This window comes from Macrobrachium rosenbergii, chromosome 29, assembly GCF_040412425.1.
Source record: "Macrobrachium rosenbergii isolate ZJJX-2024 chromosome 29, ASM4041242v1, whole genome shotgun sequence".
Lineage (NCBI taxonomy): Eukaryota > Metazoa > Arthropoda > Malacostraca > Decapoda > Palaemonidae > Macrobrachium > Macrobrachium rosenbergii.
Genome location: NC_089769.1, coordinates 21,420,072 through 21,437,330, shown reverse-complemented (window position 1 = coordinate 21,437,330; position 17,259 = coordinate 21,420,072). Strand labels below are relative to the sequence as shown.

The 17,259-nt window shown below is 40.0% G+C and overlaps 1 protein-coding gene across 1 annotated transcript in view; it reads right to left on the bottom strand.

Moving 5' to 3' along the window:
• Positions 1-17,259, bottom strand: part of CCDC151 (Coiled-coil domain containing protein 151) — a 50,991-nt gene that overhangs the window by 25,989 nt on the left and 7,743 nt on the right. Inside the window, exons 2-5 of the mRNA XM_067130714.1 lie at positions 4,353-4,474; positions 3,766-3,924; positions 1,788-1,883; positions 895-1,080 (exon numbers count right to left, since the gene is read on the bottom strand). Coding sequence (XP_066986815.1) covers positions 895-1,080; positions 1,788-1,883; positions 3,766-3,924; positions 4,353-4,474 — 563 coding nt within the window. The remainder of the gene's footprint in view (positions 1-894; positions 1,081-1,787; positions 1,884-3,765; positions 3,925-4,352; positions 4,475-17,259) is intronic.

The following is a 17,259-nucleotide window of genomic DNA, read 5'->3' as shown; positions in this document are numbered from 1 at the left end:
TCTTACTGAAGACTTATTCTATATAAACATATCTTAGTATGCTACATTTACCTTTTTCATACTTTCACCAAACTAATTTAAAGAGATCCATTTTGTTACTTTGATTTCCCAGTGTTCTACGTTCTCCTATGGCATGTCCCATTCTCACAACCTCTCACTTTGCAGCCTTGATTTCAAGACCAACACTGTTGTCGTTTGCTTCAGAGTTAACTAATGCTTGACAGTCTGGTACATTACAAGCAATCGTAAATATTTTGCTTAATTATCAACCCATTCAATTCCTCTCTTCTCTTCAGCTGTTCTGAGAATAATAAAATCCACAAATACTGCAGTAAGAATGGTAGATATTACATTTCCTTTCAATACGCCACTGTTGTCATTACATTCAGGAGACAGCTAACCAATGACGTCTATGGTATGCATTGCGTCTTAGAATCTCCCAAATCTATGAATCGAATGAAATTTCAGTTGTACTAGAGTCACGTGGATATCAATTTATTTATGGGCTCATAAGTTAAATTTTGCATGTCTCTATCAAAACCAAACACCTGAACTGCTTTTCTTTCATTTTTCTTGTCATTTTTCACTTATAAGCGAAACTCCACGCCATTGCTAAAAGTAATGAAGTATGATGAAGCTTCATAATCCATTTGTTTACTGACAAAGTATGACGTCCGCGACTGAATAGCTCGGCATTTCCCACAAAGGCATTGTGCTACTTATTTACTGTTTGACTTACTGAACATTTTAGCTTTTTTTTCTTATTTTCCTCTTTTTGCTCTCTCTACCTCTTTTCATTCTTGATTGGACTTCATGAATTATGTCTTAGATACACAGATAAAGAGTAGATGGAAAGGCTACAGTACCTGAGCATCGGTTGATGCGAGCACTTACTCTAAGTCTCCTGACGGCCTCTTTCTCCTCAGCAAACCTTGTTTGTAACCCGTCCAAAGTTGTCTTGTAGGATGCAGCTTCCCCCTTCAGCGTCGTTACCATGGCACCATAGCGTCTCTTCACACTCTCGGCCTCCCCGACGTTCACTCGCACCCTGTCTAGCTCGTTCTCCAAGGTGATGAGCTCCTGAAGAAGGAGAGAGAGACAAGTGGGGTTTTCAGTGTCTGGTTGAAGCAGATGGTTAATGCTAGACCCTAGTGATATATATATATATATATATATATATATATATATATATATATATATATATATATATATATATATATATATATATATATATATATATATATATATAATATATATATAAACCTATGTATATTATATAGTATATATATACATATACATATCTTGAATTGACAAGTAGCTAGTTTTCTGTAGCTCCCAAGCCGCTCATAAAATTGTTAATTGGCTTACGCACCCTTGTCTGAGCAAACACTGCCCTTCACCTCTCAAGCAGTCTGTCATGTACGTCACTTACACCTCAGACATCGTTGGTAACGTGATAACCCTCTAATTAATGCAGTTTGTGCCAAGAGGGACAGTTGTTCGTTGTGACTCGTATATGTAATGTATAAAAAAAAACATAAAGGTAGCATCTAAAGTCAGCATATTTAAAGGGGGGAAGGGTAATTGGTAAAAAGAACAAAGTTGAAACAAGAAAATAATTAGGAGTAGGCTCCTAAGTATTGCATTTGCGAGGCGCAGATTCCATTTTGTGAATCCCATAAACGCTTCCGTGATAAGATTTGATTCAGATTTTTCGTTGATCAGAAAGTCCTACAATGAAAAATAAACATGCTCCACCCTCAGTTCAAAACCTGACAAAGACGAACCTGCTGTAGTTGTTCGATGGTTTGTTGTTCCTCCTGGGCTCTCTCCGATGCAGCTTCCTCCAGTTGTTTGTTCAACGACGCGAGTCGGTCTTCCCGCTGTTACGTCAGAGAAAAGATATTGTACAGGGAGCTCGTGAAAGCAGTCGTATAAAATGTACTATTTCATTCGTAATCAAATTCTTCCCCACCCCATTTTCTCTCTCTCTCTCTCTCTCTTCACACACACACACACACACATATATATATATATATATATATATATATATATATATATATATATATATATATATATATATATATATATATATATATATATATATATATATATATATCACAGCCCTCATATTATAGAGGTTTTATCCTCTTCTTAAACATCGGGAAGGCACGGGTCTGATCCAGGCGAGAAAGGAATGATTTTGATACTTTCTCTAAAATATGTAAAGTTTTTGTTGACTTGAGAATTATTTGCCCAGTGGTCATATCCTGCTGTGGATGACAGCTGGAGATATGGAGAAAAAGAACAAAAAAAATCAGAGTTTGATGATCACTGTTATGTCAAAATTTATGCCCCGGATTGTAGTCATTCATCATCATCTCTCAGTATGAGAAACTTTGTGTACAATATGAATAGATATATGCAATGAAACAATCGGAAAAAGTCAAAGCACGGGATTGCATAATAATAATGTTAGTAAGAAAGAAAAAGTAGAAATGACTGAGTAGTTTTGATGAAAGAAAACTTTCAGAATCTAAAGGAAAAAATGATTGATATTAGTAGACAGAACATAAAAATTTGATTCAAAGCGTCTGCATAGATACCATAAAGGAACGAAACATGTCGTCTTGGAAACTGTATCTTCATGTAGCGAGAAAGAAATCCCTGACTGACTTTTTGTGTGGTTGTTTTCACGGTTTCTGTTACATCATTGAAATACTGGCAGGTGATCTTTGTGACGCCACCAGAGTCTGAATCATTAGCAGGAATGAAATGTTTATTTTATACACCGTGAATGAATCTCTCTCTTGTTCTCCCATTTAGTCCTGTTTTAGTAGTGGGTGGAAAAAAGTGTTGATCTTAGGCTATTTGTTACCGCCATGCGTAACTGTCAAGCCTTATTGAAACTTGCAGTAAATCTTAGCAGTCTGGTATAAGCGGCAGTAAGTCAATTGAGTCTGAAATCCGAGGTAATATCTATTACAGATATGGTGAAGAGTTGTAAAACACAGAATACTCCTCCTAAGCAATGAAACCATTTGAGACGGAATGTAATTTTTTTACCTTCTAAGAGAACGTCAGAAGTTTCAAAACTTGCGATTAAAAGGGGAGAAGACACACTCATTTTCTTTTTAACTGGTGCAGTATGATAAAAGTAAATATTTGCAAGGGGTCAGATATAATGAAATTAGTGTTGATGTACATCCCTCATCACCATGATCGGTTACTTATGCTTTTCCCTTTAAGAGGTTAGATGTGAATGAGTTGTCTTGATTGACCTCTATCCTTTGCGTCTGCCATCTTTAATTTCCTCTTTCTCAAGATATCCTTGTCATTCGTCTTGCTCTACGTTATTATAAGCTGTTTTTATAACAAACTGCTACTCATACCTTCTTGACACGTGTCTAAATGATCTCAATCTTTGATATTTTAGTCTATTTTCCATCCTCTGGACACCACCTCTCTACCACTTCCTCATCAATCATGTGATCTTTCCACCGCAATCTGTTCATAAGTCGTAGCATTCTGTCTAAAGTATCACCTTTTTATTTATTTATTTATTTATTTTTGTGCCGATGTTTCTACTGCACGGGCTAATGATAGGCATTTGTTCACTCATGCACCGCTCAGTGAGGCAAGGTAATAACAGACTGGCTTCTCAAATAAGAAAAGGCCACAGAATTCAAAAACCAAGACGCCAGATTGGTTTTCGAGTTGAAAGAGGTGAAAATCTTTTTCAACTGATGCATCTCAGGCACTTACCTGCTTTGAAGTGTGTTGGAGGAAGTTAAGCCTCTTGACCAAATCGTGTAGCTTGTATTCGGATGCTTTGATAGTACCGTCTGCCTTTTTCACTCGACATGGGGCGCTGTTGGCTCTCCTTCTCTGCTGCAGGACCTTTTCCACGCTGCGCTCGCTGCCCTGATGAGAGAGAGAGAGACATTGGTGGGACCATATTACGCAAAAAACAAAACTCTTTTGAATAGATATCTCTTATCCACTTTGTTTTCTTTAAATACATTGGTGTCTTAGATTTTTTGGATACTGATACTGTAAATGTATTTACCTGAATCATTTATCTGTTACGTTTGACTTTCGGTAAATAAAGTTATCTTTTGTTGTTGAAAGATAACGTCATTTACACGATTCTAAAACTAGTTTGTCTTATTTGCACATTTATCTAACATAATCGTAACTAGTACGACCTCTATATTGATTTTGATGATGCTGTCCGCACAAAGATGAACATTATCACTAGATTATCATTCTTGACGAGAGATTTTTTGAAATTTTCGTTTTAACGTTTCCTTCTGTTTCCTAATAAATGAGGATAAATCTCGTCCACTTACCTGTTTAGCCTCTTCAATTCTGACATGGAGGAGTTTGATATCAGCTCTGAGGGAAGTGATCAAAGCCTTGTTGCTCTGCTTCTCCGCCTCGCTCTCCTCATAGAAGGCTTTGCTTGCTCCCTCTGGAATGAAAGAAGAAGTCTGGCTGTATTCCCTCTAATAACTGGTTTTCGTTTTATTTATCAAAACTGCATGGTCTTTAATTCAATGTCTTCTTCCTTTTTTGTCAGTTTAGGGTTTTTTTATTATTTTTTGTGTCAAGAGCCCCAGTTGTTAATTAGAATCGAAAAAGTCCTATAAAGCAAGGCTCCAATAGGTCGTTATCTACACACACTGTGACTTTTTATCACATCACCATGATTCATATACAAGCATTAAGCTACAAACGTCCTTTAACATCCAATTCACTCTACCTCGGAAATAATATATTTTCATATATGTTACCAAAGGGGAATTTTTTAGTTGATAACAAGTTCGTCGTCCCGTGGGCTCGAACCAACGAAAGACAAGAACTCAGGACTACAGTGACGCCTTTACCCACACGACCAACAAATGAGTATATTATTTAAGGCAACATTTATGTACCTCTTCGAATATAAACACAAACATCTCTTAATCCCTTAAGGAGGCGCCACTTAGTGTGCCTTGCATAGGACACTGTAGACCAATTAATACTTTAGAGTTTAGACCTTGTTGTAGACCCCACTAATGGTTCTTTGTAAGTCTCTTCGGTCTGAGCTGCGTTAATTCCCGTCTTTTGTTCCAGTTTTCACCTTCCATTCAAGACAAACCGTTGGGGAGAGACCTGTAAGGTCTGGAAATGTAACTCAGCGGTCTCTTTAAGCTGCTCTATAATTCAATGATAACAGTATTTTGATTATACGCAATCGCTTGTCAGTTTTTTTTTTTTTAATTATCCATGAAAGGATGACGATACAAATTAAAGGCCATTTTACTCTATTAACATGACAGCTTTTGCCTTGCATTTCAATCATGTGGTACAGAGAATGTATGTGATACTATCTGGTCAGAAAAAATTAAAATCATTGTTACATTGTAATGCAGTCATTTTAATAACTTTTCTGCTTAATGAACGATAAACTGAACATTTTCCAGTCTTGGATTTCCTGATTGGATGAGCTCTCTGAGCTAGCAGAGCAATAGCCACAAGCAAGGTGGTCTGTCCGCGTTTCTGTTGCACTATGCTTTTTGTTTCCATTTTCATTTCGACATTTATGGCACCTTCGGTTTGGCAACTGGTTCTGCCAAACCGCATCGAATGTGGAGCCACAAAATTGATAGTGCTTGCTGTCAGACTGACTGCAAAGCTGTTCCCAGGATTCAACAACAGACAGAAATTCTCATTATGCATTTGCATGTACTGTTATAAGGAAGGTGTTGTATCAGTGAAGGTTCGCTTTTCATCTTACATAGCCAGCAAAATACTGCAAAATCACTTTTAAAAAGCACTCACTATTTTTCTTGGCTAATGCAGGTCATACTGGGTACATCACTCTAAATACAGCTCGGTTTGTTACTACGGAGACGAAACTATTTAAAAGTATGGGTACCCCTTTAAGTTATACAAAACCGATTTACAAATTCACGAAATGAGCAAGTAGACAGGCATGGTGTATATTGGTAATAGGGAGGCAGTGTTAATCACATCCATTGCCGCCCACGTCGACAGATTCCTCGTAGCATCTGAGGAAATACAAAACGCAACAGGTATTGCATGTTAGGTGGGAATGGCAGTAAACCAAGCTGCTCCGGAGGGTCAAGGTTAAAAAACCAAAAGTCAGCTTACTTGCGTCAAAATGAGAACTGACACACTGAAATGGAAATGTATTTAATCAGTTGTGTGAAGAACAATAGGAGAGGCTCTTGAGGTATAGGGAAGTCTTCAGATATGAACGGGAAAATCTTTTATTGTCGTTACTGTTAGAAACACATCAAAGAGTAAAAAGTAAAACCCTTAGGTAAAATAAATGCATATGAAATTAAGATTAATTCAATATATAATACATCATCGTCATTTTTCTACATCAAATTGTCAGTTACGGTGTTGAACGTAGTGAGATATGGCCATTTTGTCATGTGAAATTCCGATCTGGGCTAGGCCTTCATGCGTACTTTTTCCTCCTCAAGGTCTTCTTCCTGCTACTTCCATTTCTACCACTATTTTGGCTGACTTCTCTTTCCCAGATGTCAGAAATTTACTAACAATTAAATAGCCCGCATGAAGAATAACACAGCAGCGTTGTATTATGAAATCTCTGGTAAGAGGCTCCTTAGCATTTTTCGTTTGAAATAAGATGTTGGTTTCAAGAGTTAGGCTAATAAGGCTAACAAAAGGCCTTTTTTTTCTAATGCAGGACAGAAATCGTTGATGTTTTGTCCAGATGTAATAAATAGAAAATAATTATATTCGTCTATTTGTTTACGTACCAGCCTTTTATCTGCATTTTACTGATCTTTCTTCGTGGTTCATGAGTCTAGTGTTTTTCTTACGCATATGACCGTTCAATTTTTTTTTTTTTTTTTTTGAGAAATTCAATGGCAATATTGGGTTGTCTCGTAAGCACTGGCACAGAAATGAATGAAATTGATAAAAATAAGGAATCGTGTCTCTAAAAGAATAAAGAAAAACTTTTTGTTTATTCAAGTAGCGATCGACCATGGACCTCTGCTTACTACCTTGTTTACAACTTCAAAAGCTGATTTGTGACCTTGGCATTCACAACAACAACTTTTTTTCTTGGCGGCAATTTTCATCCGGTCTTTTATTTCCCATCTATTTTTATTCCAGCAGCCATTTTTTGACTTGCCTTTGATGTATCATCCACGTGAATAGATTAGGGAGCAGGAAATGTAAATCAATAGCAGCGTCGGAAAAAAAAGACCAGTGAAAACCTTAGCTTCTGCAACGATAAGGTCACTCGCCTGGTTAAAGGAGAGCTACGACAATATCGCGTTTGAGTATGATGGTACTTCTGCTACGCCTTTCACTACTGGCAAAATGTCGGTGTTTTGGCAAAATGTCGGTGTTTTTGGCAATACCTGTCGTTCAGACTTTTACATATACCAGTTCTGTGCAATACCTTGTCGTTCAGACTTTTACAAATATCAGTTCTGTGCAATACCTTGTCGTTCAGACTTTTACAGATATCAGTTCTGTGCAATACCTTGTTCAGAATTTTACAAATATCAGTTCTATGCAATACCTTGTTCAGACTTTTACAAACATTAGATCTGTGCAATACCTTGTCGTTCAGATTAAATTCAGTTCTGTGCAATACCTTGTCGTTGAGACTTTTACATATTATCAGTTCGGTGCGACACCTTGTTCAGACTTTTACAAATATCAGTTCTGTGCAATACCTTGTCGTTCAGACTAAATGTCAGTTCTGTGCAATACCTTGTCGTTCAGAATTTTACAAATACCTTGTCGTTCAAACTTTTGTCGTTCACAAATATCAGTTCAGTTCGGTGCGACACCTTGTTCAGACTTTTACAAATACAAAATATCAGTTCTTCTGTGCAATACCTTGTCGTTCAGACTTTTACAGATATCAGTTCTGTGCAATACCTTGTTATTCAGACTCTTACAGATATCAGTTCTGTGGAATACCTTGTTATTCAGACTCTTACATATATCAGTTCTGTGCAATACCTTGTCGCTCAGACTTTTACATATATCAGTTCTATTTATTACATCGAAGTGTGTAGTTGTTTGTAATTTAGTAAAGTTCATGGAGTTTGCCGGTAAGTCTCTAAGAATGCGTGAAAATTATAAATAATATTATTTATAAGATATTGATGAATTTCTTATCGGTTTGCCAAAAAGAAAGCCTTTCTATTTTAACATGTAGTATGCAAGGGGAGTACAATAAAAGTAAAACATTTGGTTATGAAAGATATCATCGAAATTTTTCGTTACGACTTTCCATTCATGTACTTAATCATCTAATTTGTGTTTTGTTCTTCACCACGAAAAAAAAGAAATAGGTGAAAAGCAAGCCTCTAATGTGCTTCGGTTATTTTAGATCCGGTTTTCAAATCATGTCTTCATGGTTTTTTAATTGTTCTGCGATTGTTTTAAATTTAGTGCATACTCTGCACTAATTATGCTGCTTAATGTAAAAACTTTCAAAATTATTTTGAAGAAAAAAAGCTCTTCTTATATATTCTTTTGAAGAGCAGTTTCATGCTACGTATTTTTCTGCTCGAGGAGTATTTAAATAATGCCAAAGCATATATATATATATATATATATATATATATATATATATATATATATATATATATATATATATATGTGTGTGTGTGTGTGTGTGTATTTATATATATATATATATATATATATATATATATATATATATATATATATATATATATATATATATATATATATATATATATATATATAATATATATATTTACATGGGTCATTCAGCTGATGAGTTTAATTGTTAATTACTGTGATTTATATAGTCTTGCTTTACCTAAGACCCACGTAATCCTATCAGTTAAGGCTAAAAGTTACCAAAAAGGACAGATAATTAACCTAATTAGATTCGGTCGCCAGTTGAAACAAGGTTACTGAATATATTGATTTATTCTGAACGCATGGATTAGATAAATAACAACCAACTAGTTCAATGAAAAGAAATGAAAATATGAGCTGGTATCTTACTGGAGCTAATTACAGCTCCAACTTCATCCCACTTTGGACACAAGACATTTCAACATAAGTGGATGATGCAACAGCTGATGAACTCTTGTAACGTGCATATAAGCAATTTTAAGCACAGGGCTCGATTACAGTGTTGCTAATCCTTCTCCAAACAAGATTATGGCCAGGTTCCAAGGCGTGCCAGATTCTGGAAGAGACGTATCCAGATAACACTTCGAATTCCAGGACCTCTCACTTACCGTTAAATGACTGCAAGGGATGTACCTTAGATCAAGGATATTACGTAACACCATGGAGGATGTTTTATGCAATCTCACTAGCAACAATAATTGTACTTCCTATACTTGACTTCATAAATGGGATATTGTTTTACTAGGATTTCCGTGGTGACTGTTTAAGAGAGAAACTTGAAACAGGAAATAAGGGGAGGTCTAAAGGAAGGAATTGGGAGTAATTGTCATCTTCATACTTATCGTGGAGTAGATAATGCAGCAATCAATTGCATCAGAAGCCCTGGGTCCGTTGAAAAGGCAATTTCCCCGGCTGTTCCCCAAGAGTGGGAGAGAACAAAGGGAGGAGTCCGAGAGAGAGACACTGTGCTTGTGCTCTCACTCAAGGGTATTTCTGGACTGATGAGCTGGGTCAAAATGTGTGGGTGCTTGCTTGGAAGACTTCTCCCACTTAATGGCCTGCTGTTAGCCTGAAAAATTTTTAAAAACTCGCCATTACGAAGGTCATAGAAAAGTGAGCTTAAGGTACACACTAACTTAAGTTGGCCTTGGTAAAACCTACCCTGTTGAATAAGGTCCCTAAACTAAACTTAAATCCTTTGATGACGGTTGGTGTTTTTGAAAAACGCCCAGCTCTCTGGCTTGCCTTCCTAAACTGTTTTACAAAGAGAAAGCTTTGGTGCTTTCTTTTCTTTGTTTTTGTTTATATTTCTACTAAATCAAGGAAGAGAGGTCGAACAATATAAATATTTGAATACACCCTAGCGAGAGGTGCGCGCTACGCTGCACAGGGCGGGAGGGCAGTTGAAGGATTCCTTGTTTAAACACAGCTGCCATTCGTGAACTGGGTCCTTTGTCTTAAGGACTTCTCTCTGAGTGTTTCATTGACCTCATACAAATCAACGTTGCAGTACCTATGGTCATCATCACCATTAATAAATAATGTGGCCTCAAGGGAATAAAAACATAAAATTTCCGAGAAATTGATAAAATGGTAAAAATAAATTGATGATACATTATAAATTTTCAAGAAAATCAGCTTCCTCCAAGAACTTCAAAATATTCTCTCTGGGATCCCAGGAAGGACGATAATTACCCTCTTCATCAGTGAACTCCGAGAAGAAACGATTTCTCAAATTCCCAAGGTTGGGGCACTGAACCGCGCAAAATGCTACACAGAGACTGATGGCAATAATACGAAATACACTTTCCCCTGAATGAATTATTGGCATGGGAGAATTATGATACAAACTAAGTGAAGCAAAGTGCAATACAAAAATAAAAAAAATATTTTAATTATCTGGAAATCAGAAACAAGTAATAAAGAGCATTCTTTTAATGGGAAATCAAGTTGCAATGATTTTCTTATCAGATCTTCCAAGGAATTCTGTCTTCCTCTTCTAGAGAGGACACCCCCCTTCAAGGGTGTCCTCAAAGAACTGACCTCCCTAAGGAGCCTTTGGCCCTCACCAGGCCTGCTTCACCACCCAGGCAGGATACCTGCCTTCTCCAAGGAAGCAGCCTCTGGGTTGGACCCTTCCCTTCAAGGCTACCCTTAAGAGACTAGCGAGCCTTGGGGGCTTTTGGGCCTCATCCTTGAAGTTCTTGGGCCCTCTCCAGGCCCGCTTCCGCAGCCTGGCAGGATACCTGTCTTCCTCTAAAGAAGCAGCCTCTGGGTCGGACCCTTCCCTTCAAGGCTGCCCTCGAGACTGACGAGCATTGGGGGCTTTTGGGCCTCATCCTTGAAGTTCTTGGGCCCTCTCCAGTCCCGCTTCCCCAGCCTGGCAGGGATACCTGCCTTCCTCCGAGGAAGCAGCCTTTGGGTCGGAACCTTCCCTTTAAGGTTACCCTCAAGAGACTGGCGAGCCTTGGAGACTTTTGTGCCTTATCCTTGAAGTTCTTGGGCCCTCTCCAGGCCCGTTTCCCCAGCCTGGCAGGATACCTGCCTTCCTCCGAGGAAGCAGCCTCTGGGTCGGACCCTTCCCTTCAGGGCTGGTCTCAAGAGACTGGTGAGCAATGGGGGCTTTTGGACCTCATCCTTGAAGTTCTTGGGCCCTCTCCAGGCCCGCTTCCCCAGCCTGGCAGGATACTTGCCTTTCTCCGAGGAAGCAGCCTTTGGGTCGGACCCTTCCCCTCAAGGTTGCCCTCAGGAGACTGGTGAGTTTTGGTGGCTTTTGGGCTCCATCCTTGAAGTTCTTGGGCCCTCTCCAGGCTGACTTCATCAACCTGGCAGGATGCCTGCCTTCCTCCGAGGAAGCAGCCTCTGGGTTGGGCTTTTCCCTTAATTTAAGGCTGCCCCCAAGAGACTGGTGAGCCTTGGGGCCTTTTCGGTCTCATCCTTGACGTTCTTGGGCCCTCTCCAGACCTGCTTTCTCAGCCTGGCAGGAAACCTGCCTTCCTCCGAGGAAGCAGCCTCTGGGTCGGATCTTCCCTGCAAAGCTGCCCTCTAAAGACTGGCGAGCCTTGGGGGCTTTTGTGCCTCATCCTTAAAGTTCTTGGGCCCCTCTCCAGGCCCACTTCCCCAGCCTGGCAGGATACTTGCCTTCCCCCGAGGAAGCAGTCTTTGGGTCGGACCCTTCCTTCAAGGCTGGCCTCAAGAGACTGAGCCTTGTGGGCTTTTGCGCCTCATCCTTGAAGTTCTTGAGCCCTCTCCAGGCTGGCTTCCACAGTCTGGCAGGATAGCTGCCTTCCGCCAAGGAAGCAGCCTCTGGGTCGGACCCTTCCCTTCAAGGCTGCCCTCAAGTGACTGGTGAGTCTTGGGGGCTTTTGGGTCTCGTTCTGAGGTTTTGGGGCTTGTGTAGGCAGCTTTTGGACTCCTTCCTGGGGAGGGCCTTCGTTGTCTTGTTTTCTCATCCTCTTCTGAATTTCCATGTCCATTATCTTGATGCAGTTCTCTTTAGGAAGTTTGGTTTTAGTTTCTTTATCTTCTCCTTTTAAATGATCTGCATTGATATCCAGGTCCCTTCACCATACTCTTTATTTTCTCTTACCCAGCTTTTCAAATATGAAACTTGCTCTCTCTGAAGGCTTCAAGACTATTTGAAGCATCTCGGAGATTGTTCCTGGACTTTGGTGTTCGGCACATGCGCGAATGGCGTTTCTCTTGTCCTTCCAGAACCGGAGATTGAAGGATTCCAAAATGTCTTCAAGGAAAATCCCGAAGGTTTTAGAATTTTGAAATAATCTGCTATTCATTTAACAGTAAAGTTGGGGAAAACGGCAGGCGACGGGGAGACAAGCATAGTTTGAACCAGGTTAGGGCTGTTAGTACCAGTGTAGGGAACCCCCCATTGCCTGATCCTGGGAAACAATTGACACTCCCTTTTTCACCCCCATCACGCGATGGGGGAGCATTTAGGTATGGGGAAGGTCAGATAGGCTTATTAGGCTAATGGCCAGATAGGACTTTTAACCTGTAAGCACTTAGTCTTAAGGCCCTTTTTTCCTGTGTTTTTCGCTGGCGTATGACTCCTTGCAGGACAGATCGGCCTACCCATCGAAAACAAGATTCCTACCCGGCTTTAGCGAAGAGAAACTCCGGTTCCCTCACCAGGAACGCACGTGCTGGCTCCATCTTTCCCTCACGCTGGTGGGACGATCTTTGACGGACAACACAACGATCGTTTGGGCGCCCACAATGGTCATACAAGGAGAGACAAGCTGCCCTATCGCACTCTGTGCCCCCGTTATTTAGCCTGCCACCCCACAATCCTGAATATTCCTGGTCGCAGTCGATACCAAGTCCGTTGTGGCCTGAAAATGTTTATATGAATTATTTTCACATCCTGGAGTTCCATCATTTGCATCATCTAACTGAGACTATTTCGTGTAATCGGGGCATGACTAACTATTATTATTATCATTGGACTGATTGTATCGAAATTGGGTCCCCTTATTACTCAGCTTGTGTGTTGCCAATCATTACATTATTGTTCCATGTATCCAATTAATGAGTCTGCCCATCAGTTATCATGTTGTTTTGTTGTCTCCTTGTTTCCTTGCTAAATCTATGTAAATAAACTCCCGTAAATTGTAAAAGAATTCTAATTTCCAAATGGTGACCTTCTCATTCACTTGTAATCCAGGGAAAATCTGAGGTAAGTTTTCAAGTAACTTTTCCTTTTGCTCATAAGCTGGGCTTTCTTGGTTTCGTGGCAGCATCAATATAAACCTTGTTTCAATTTCTCCCCAACCAAGACGTCCAGTTTATGACAATATAAATATATATATATATATATATATATATATATATATATATATATATATATATATATATATATATATATTTTTTTATATATGCAGTATATAAATATCTCCCTGACGATGAGAGAAAAGGACACGACGTTGATTTTTCACCAAATTTGATTTCTATTTTTTTAAAATATTGATATTTCCGTGGCAATAAATATTTGAATAATAAAGTAATTTATTTAAATTTCTTAGGGACAAATAGCAAAAAAACACTTCTGAACGTTTGTTGATCATTTTATTTTTGTTAAATGAACAAAGAGAATGGTAACCATTGAAATAATTGAGGCCTAGAGAAATGAATACACAAAAGTAAATGATTTAGATTTAAATAACTACCATCCTTACTGTTGAAGGAAGTAAAAACTGAAGCCTAGTTAATAATAATACTAATGATAACAATAAATCAATCATTGTATGAAAATATGAACTTAGTTCTGTCTCGGTCCCAGTTTGCATTCGGCAACCTCCTTTGCAAAGGAGAGGGAATGAAACGAAGAGTGAATATGGCCATTGCATGACGAAACGTTCCCGACTATGAATGCCATGCAGTTCTTCTCAAGCCATTGTTGAATGGGCATGGGAAGCTGACCCTTATATCTTCTGATCTTGTTCCCTGCAGCCACGTCCTTGAGGAGACTTCAAAGTCCGAAGTTAAGTATACCTTAGTTTTACCAGACCACTGAGCTGATTAACAGCTCTCCTAGGGCTGGCCCGAAGGATTAGACTTATTTTACGTGGCTAAGACCAATTGGTTACTTAGCAACGGGACCTACAGCTTATTGTGGAATCCGAACCACATTATAGCGAGAAATGAATTTCTATCACCAGAAATAAATTCCTCTAGCTCTTCATCAGCCGGCCGGGAATTGAACTCCAGCCCATTGAGTGACAGTCCGCAGCTCTACCGACTCACCCAACGAAGAGCTCGAGATTAATGCAGATGGCTTCTTGCCGGGCTTTACCAATTTCCTTAGCTTGTTTCTGATCCTCGGTCCCAGCCAAATCGGCAAAGCTGAGAGCCCCTTCAAAAGGCCTTCCAGATTTGTTGAGTCTTCTGAGGTTCAGTGTGAAGACAAAGTGCGACGTAGAAGTCTCGTTTACTTCATTGCAACCGGTTCCTCGGTATTTCAAAGCTCCTCTGAATGCCCGAAGTGCGTCCTCCGCTTTGCGGTCTTCTGTTCGGGTGAGATTGACCAGTGGGTTGTTGGCGTGCCCCAACTTCAAGCCCACTTTTTGATCCTTGATTTTTTTGGGGTTGAGCAGATTCACAACCTTGTTGTCTTAGATTTCAAAAACTGCCAAGTTTGGCATTGATTTGCCAGCCGGTGCCTTGGCATTTCTGAATTTGTCCGTAAAGGAACTTGTCACTCTGGGCAACAGCCCCTTGTCAGCAGCACCTTGGCTGCCTACTAGTGTGCAGGTCTTACCGGATCCAGTCTGTCCATACAGGAAAAAACAAATTGTACCCCTCGAAAAGGCAGTTGAGAGACTTTGCAAACTCTGCAAAAACATCTTGCTGTGAATGAGTGGGCCTGAAGACTTTGTCAAAGAAGAAGCTGTCCATGTTGTTTCTCCCTCCGTGACAGAGGGTGACTTCGATCTTATCGCAAGCCAGGAGCTTCATCATGCTGGATTCAGTGCTGTTTTTTCCCATCTCATCATTTGGAAGAACTGGTCTCATTCAACAGATGACTCAAGATGTTTCCATCGAGAGTCTGTATCTTGATCAGCATCCTTTTTCTCAGACGCTCTGCTTGAGTTACTGCATTTAAGATTTGAATCATTAGGTTCTCGCTGTCGTCCTCGAATTTTCTTACATCAGCCAGTCTTTCCAGTACACTTCCTACTTGTGTTAAGTCTTTCCGCAGACTTTCTATTTTGTCTGCTGTCTCGTCGATAGATTTTGTCCTTATTTCCTCTTTATTCAGGAAATAAGGACAAAATCTATCGACGTTATTGATGCGTTTTCTTTGGGGATGGAGATGAGCTAAGGGATCGTCTGCCATCATTAGCAAGGGAACAGTCTGCTCCAGTTCCTTGTTCAAGGGGTCGAAGTTCTGGGGAAGCATCAAGATCTCCCCTTCAAATTCCACCATCACGCCGGATTCTCTCATTGTTTCGTTGAGGGCTCAGCCTTGTCGCGTGCTCCATTCCAAGTGTTTCTTAGGGAGGACAGCTTCTCACCCAGCCCAGAGAAACGCCCATTGGATTATAACATCTTCTTGAAGTCTTAAAGACTCCAGGATCATGTGAAGCTGTCTTTGGTTGGAGAACCACCCATTGGATTAAAAAGTCTTCTTGAAGACGTCTTCAGGAGCTAAAGACGACTTCAAAGGATCCTGGAGCAGTGAATAGACGTCTAAAGCTCCTGAAGCATTCCTGGAGAAATGCTCATTGGATTTCTGGGCGGAATGATTCCGAATACAGATTCTGGATCTCTCCATGAAACGTTTGTTTGTTTGTTTGAATGCACACTTCGAGATTCACGAGGCTGCAGCAGAAGGAGAGAAAGACAGCAGGACTGTTGAAGACTTCTTCAGGAAGCCTTGGTACTCCATTGGGTGTTTATCCAGGAGTCCTTCAGGAGCTGAAGACTGCTTCACCGGATCCTGGAGTCGTGAAGATGTCTTTAAGAAGACTAATCCAGTGAGTGGTTCTCTAGCTGAAGATGGCTTCACATGATCATGGAGTCTTTAAGACTTCAAGAAGACGTTATAATCCAATGGGCGTTTCTCCAGGAATGCTTCAGGAGCTGAAGACGACTTCAAAGGATCCTGGAGTAGTGAAGATGTCTTATAAATATAATTTGCTTGGCCTTTAGAATTTATGAAGTGTTTAATTAACCTCATGTGGTAACTATGAACTACCTGCATTAGGGGAGGGGAGGGGAAGGAGCAAGGAGGTTAGATTCCTCCATGGGAAGGGAAGGGGGAAGGGAGCGACACACACAAACACGCAGACACACTCAGGCACACACAGAAAAGCATCCAAGGAAATTAATATAATAGATATATATTCGTGGCATTCATCACTTTATAGGTGAATGAAGGATTACCACCCTGTATGGGAAACTTCCACATCAGTCACTTCATAAGCTCACATAGAAGGCACATCAACAGTATGCTGACCCCTCTCCCCTTCTACACCTGCAGTGGCTCACATACATTCTCGTACTTCCTGGATACGAAGATTCCTCTGTTCCAGCAGTTTCTCAGTGTCTCTTTCCACTTTCTCCCTTGTCCTTTGAACTAAGTACTCTTTTTCCGTCAACTTTTCGCTCTCCATTCTCTTCACAAAAACATTTCCCACTTTGGACCTTTCTTAAGCCACATATTCTTCTCAAACAATTTACCTCAACAGCTCCCGCCTTTGGCGGTGCACCGTCAAGCAGGTTGTTGCACATGTGAACGGTATTTGAGTATGCACTGCGCCCAACTGTTCGATTTTGTAGGTTAGGTTGAATGAGAGTCAGATCGCTTGTTTGTTTGTGGTGGTTTTATGCGCGCGCGCGTTTATGTTTGCTTGTTTATGTATCTTCCAGTAAAAATCAAACTGGTTAACGTTTCCTTTCAAGCATTGGATTGTAATATCACTAATCTAGTTGATAGACAGAGCAGTTATTTTAAATCGTAGAGTTTCTAACCAAATGAGAGACATTTAATTTCTCAGGAATCAGCATGTACCCATGACGACGTCTGTATGTTTGTGTGAATAAATGTGCACAAAGATA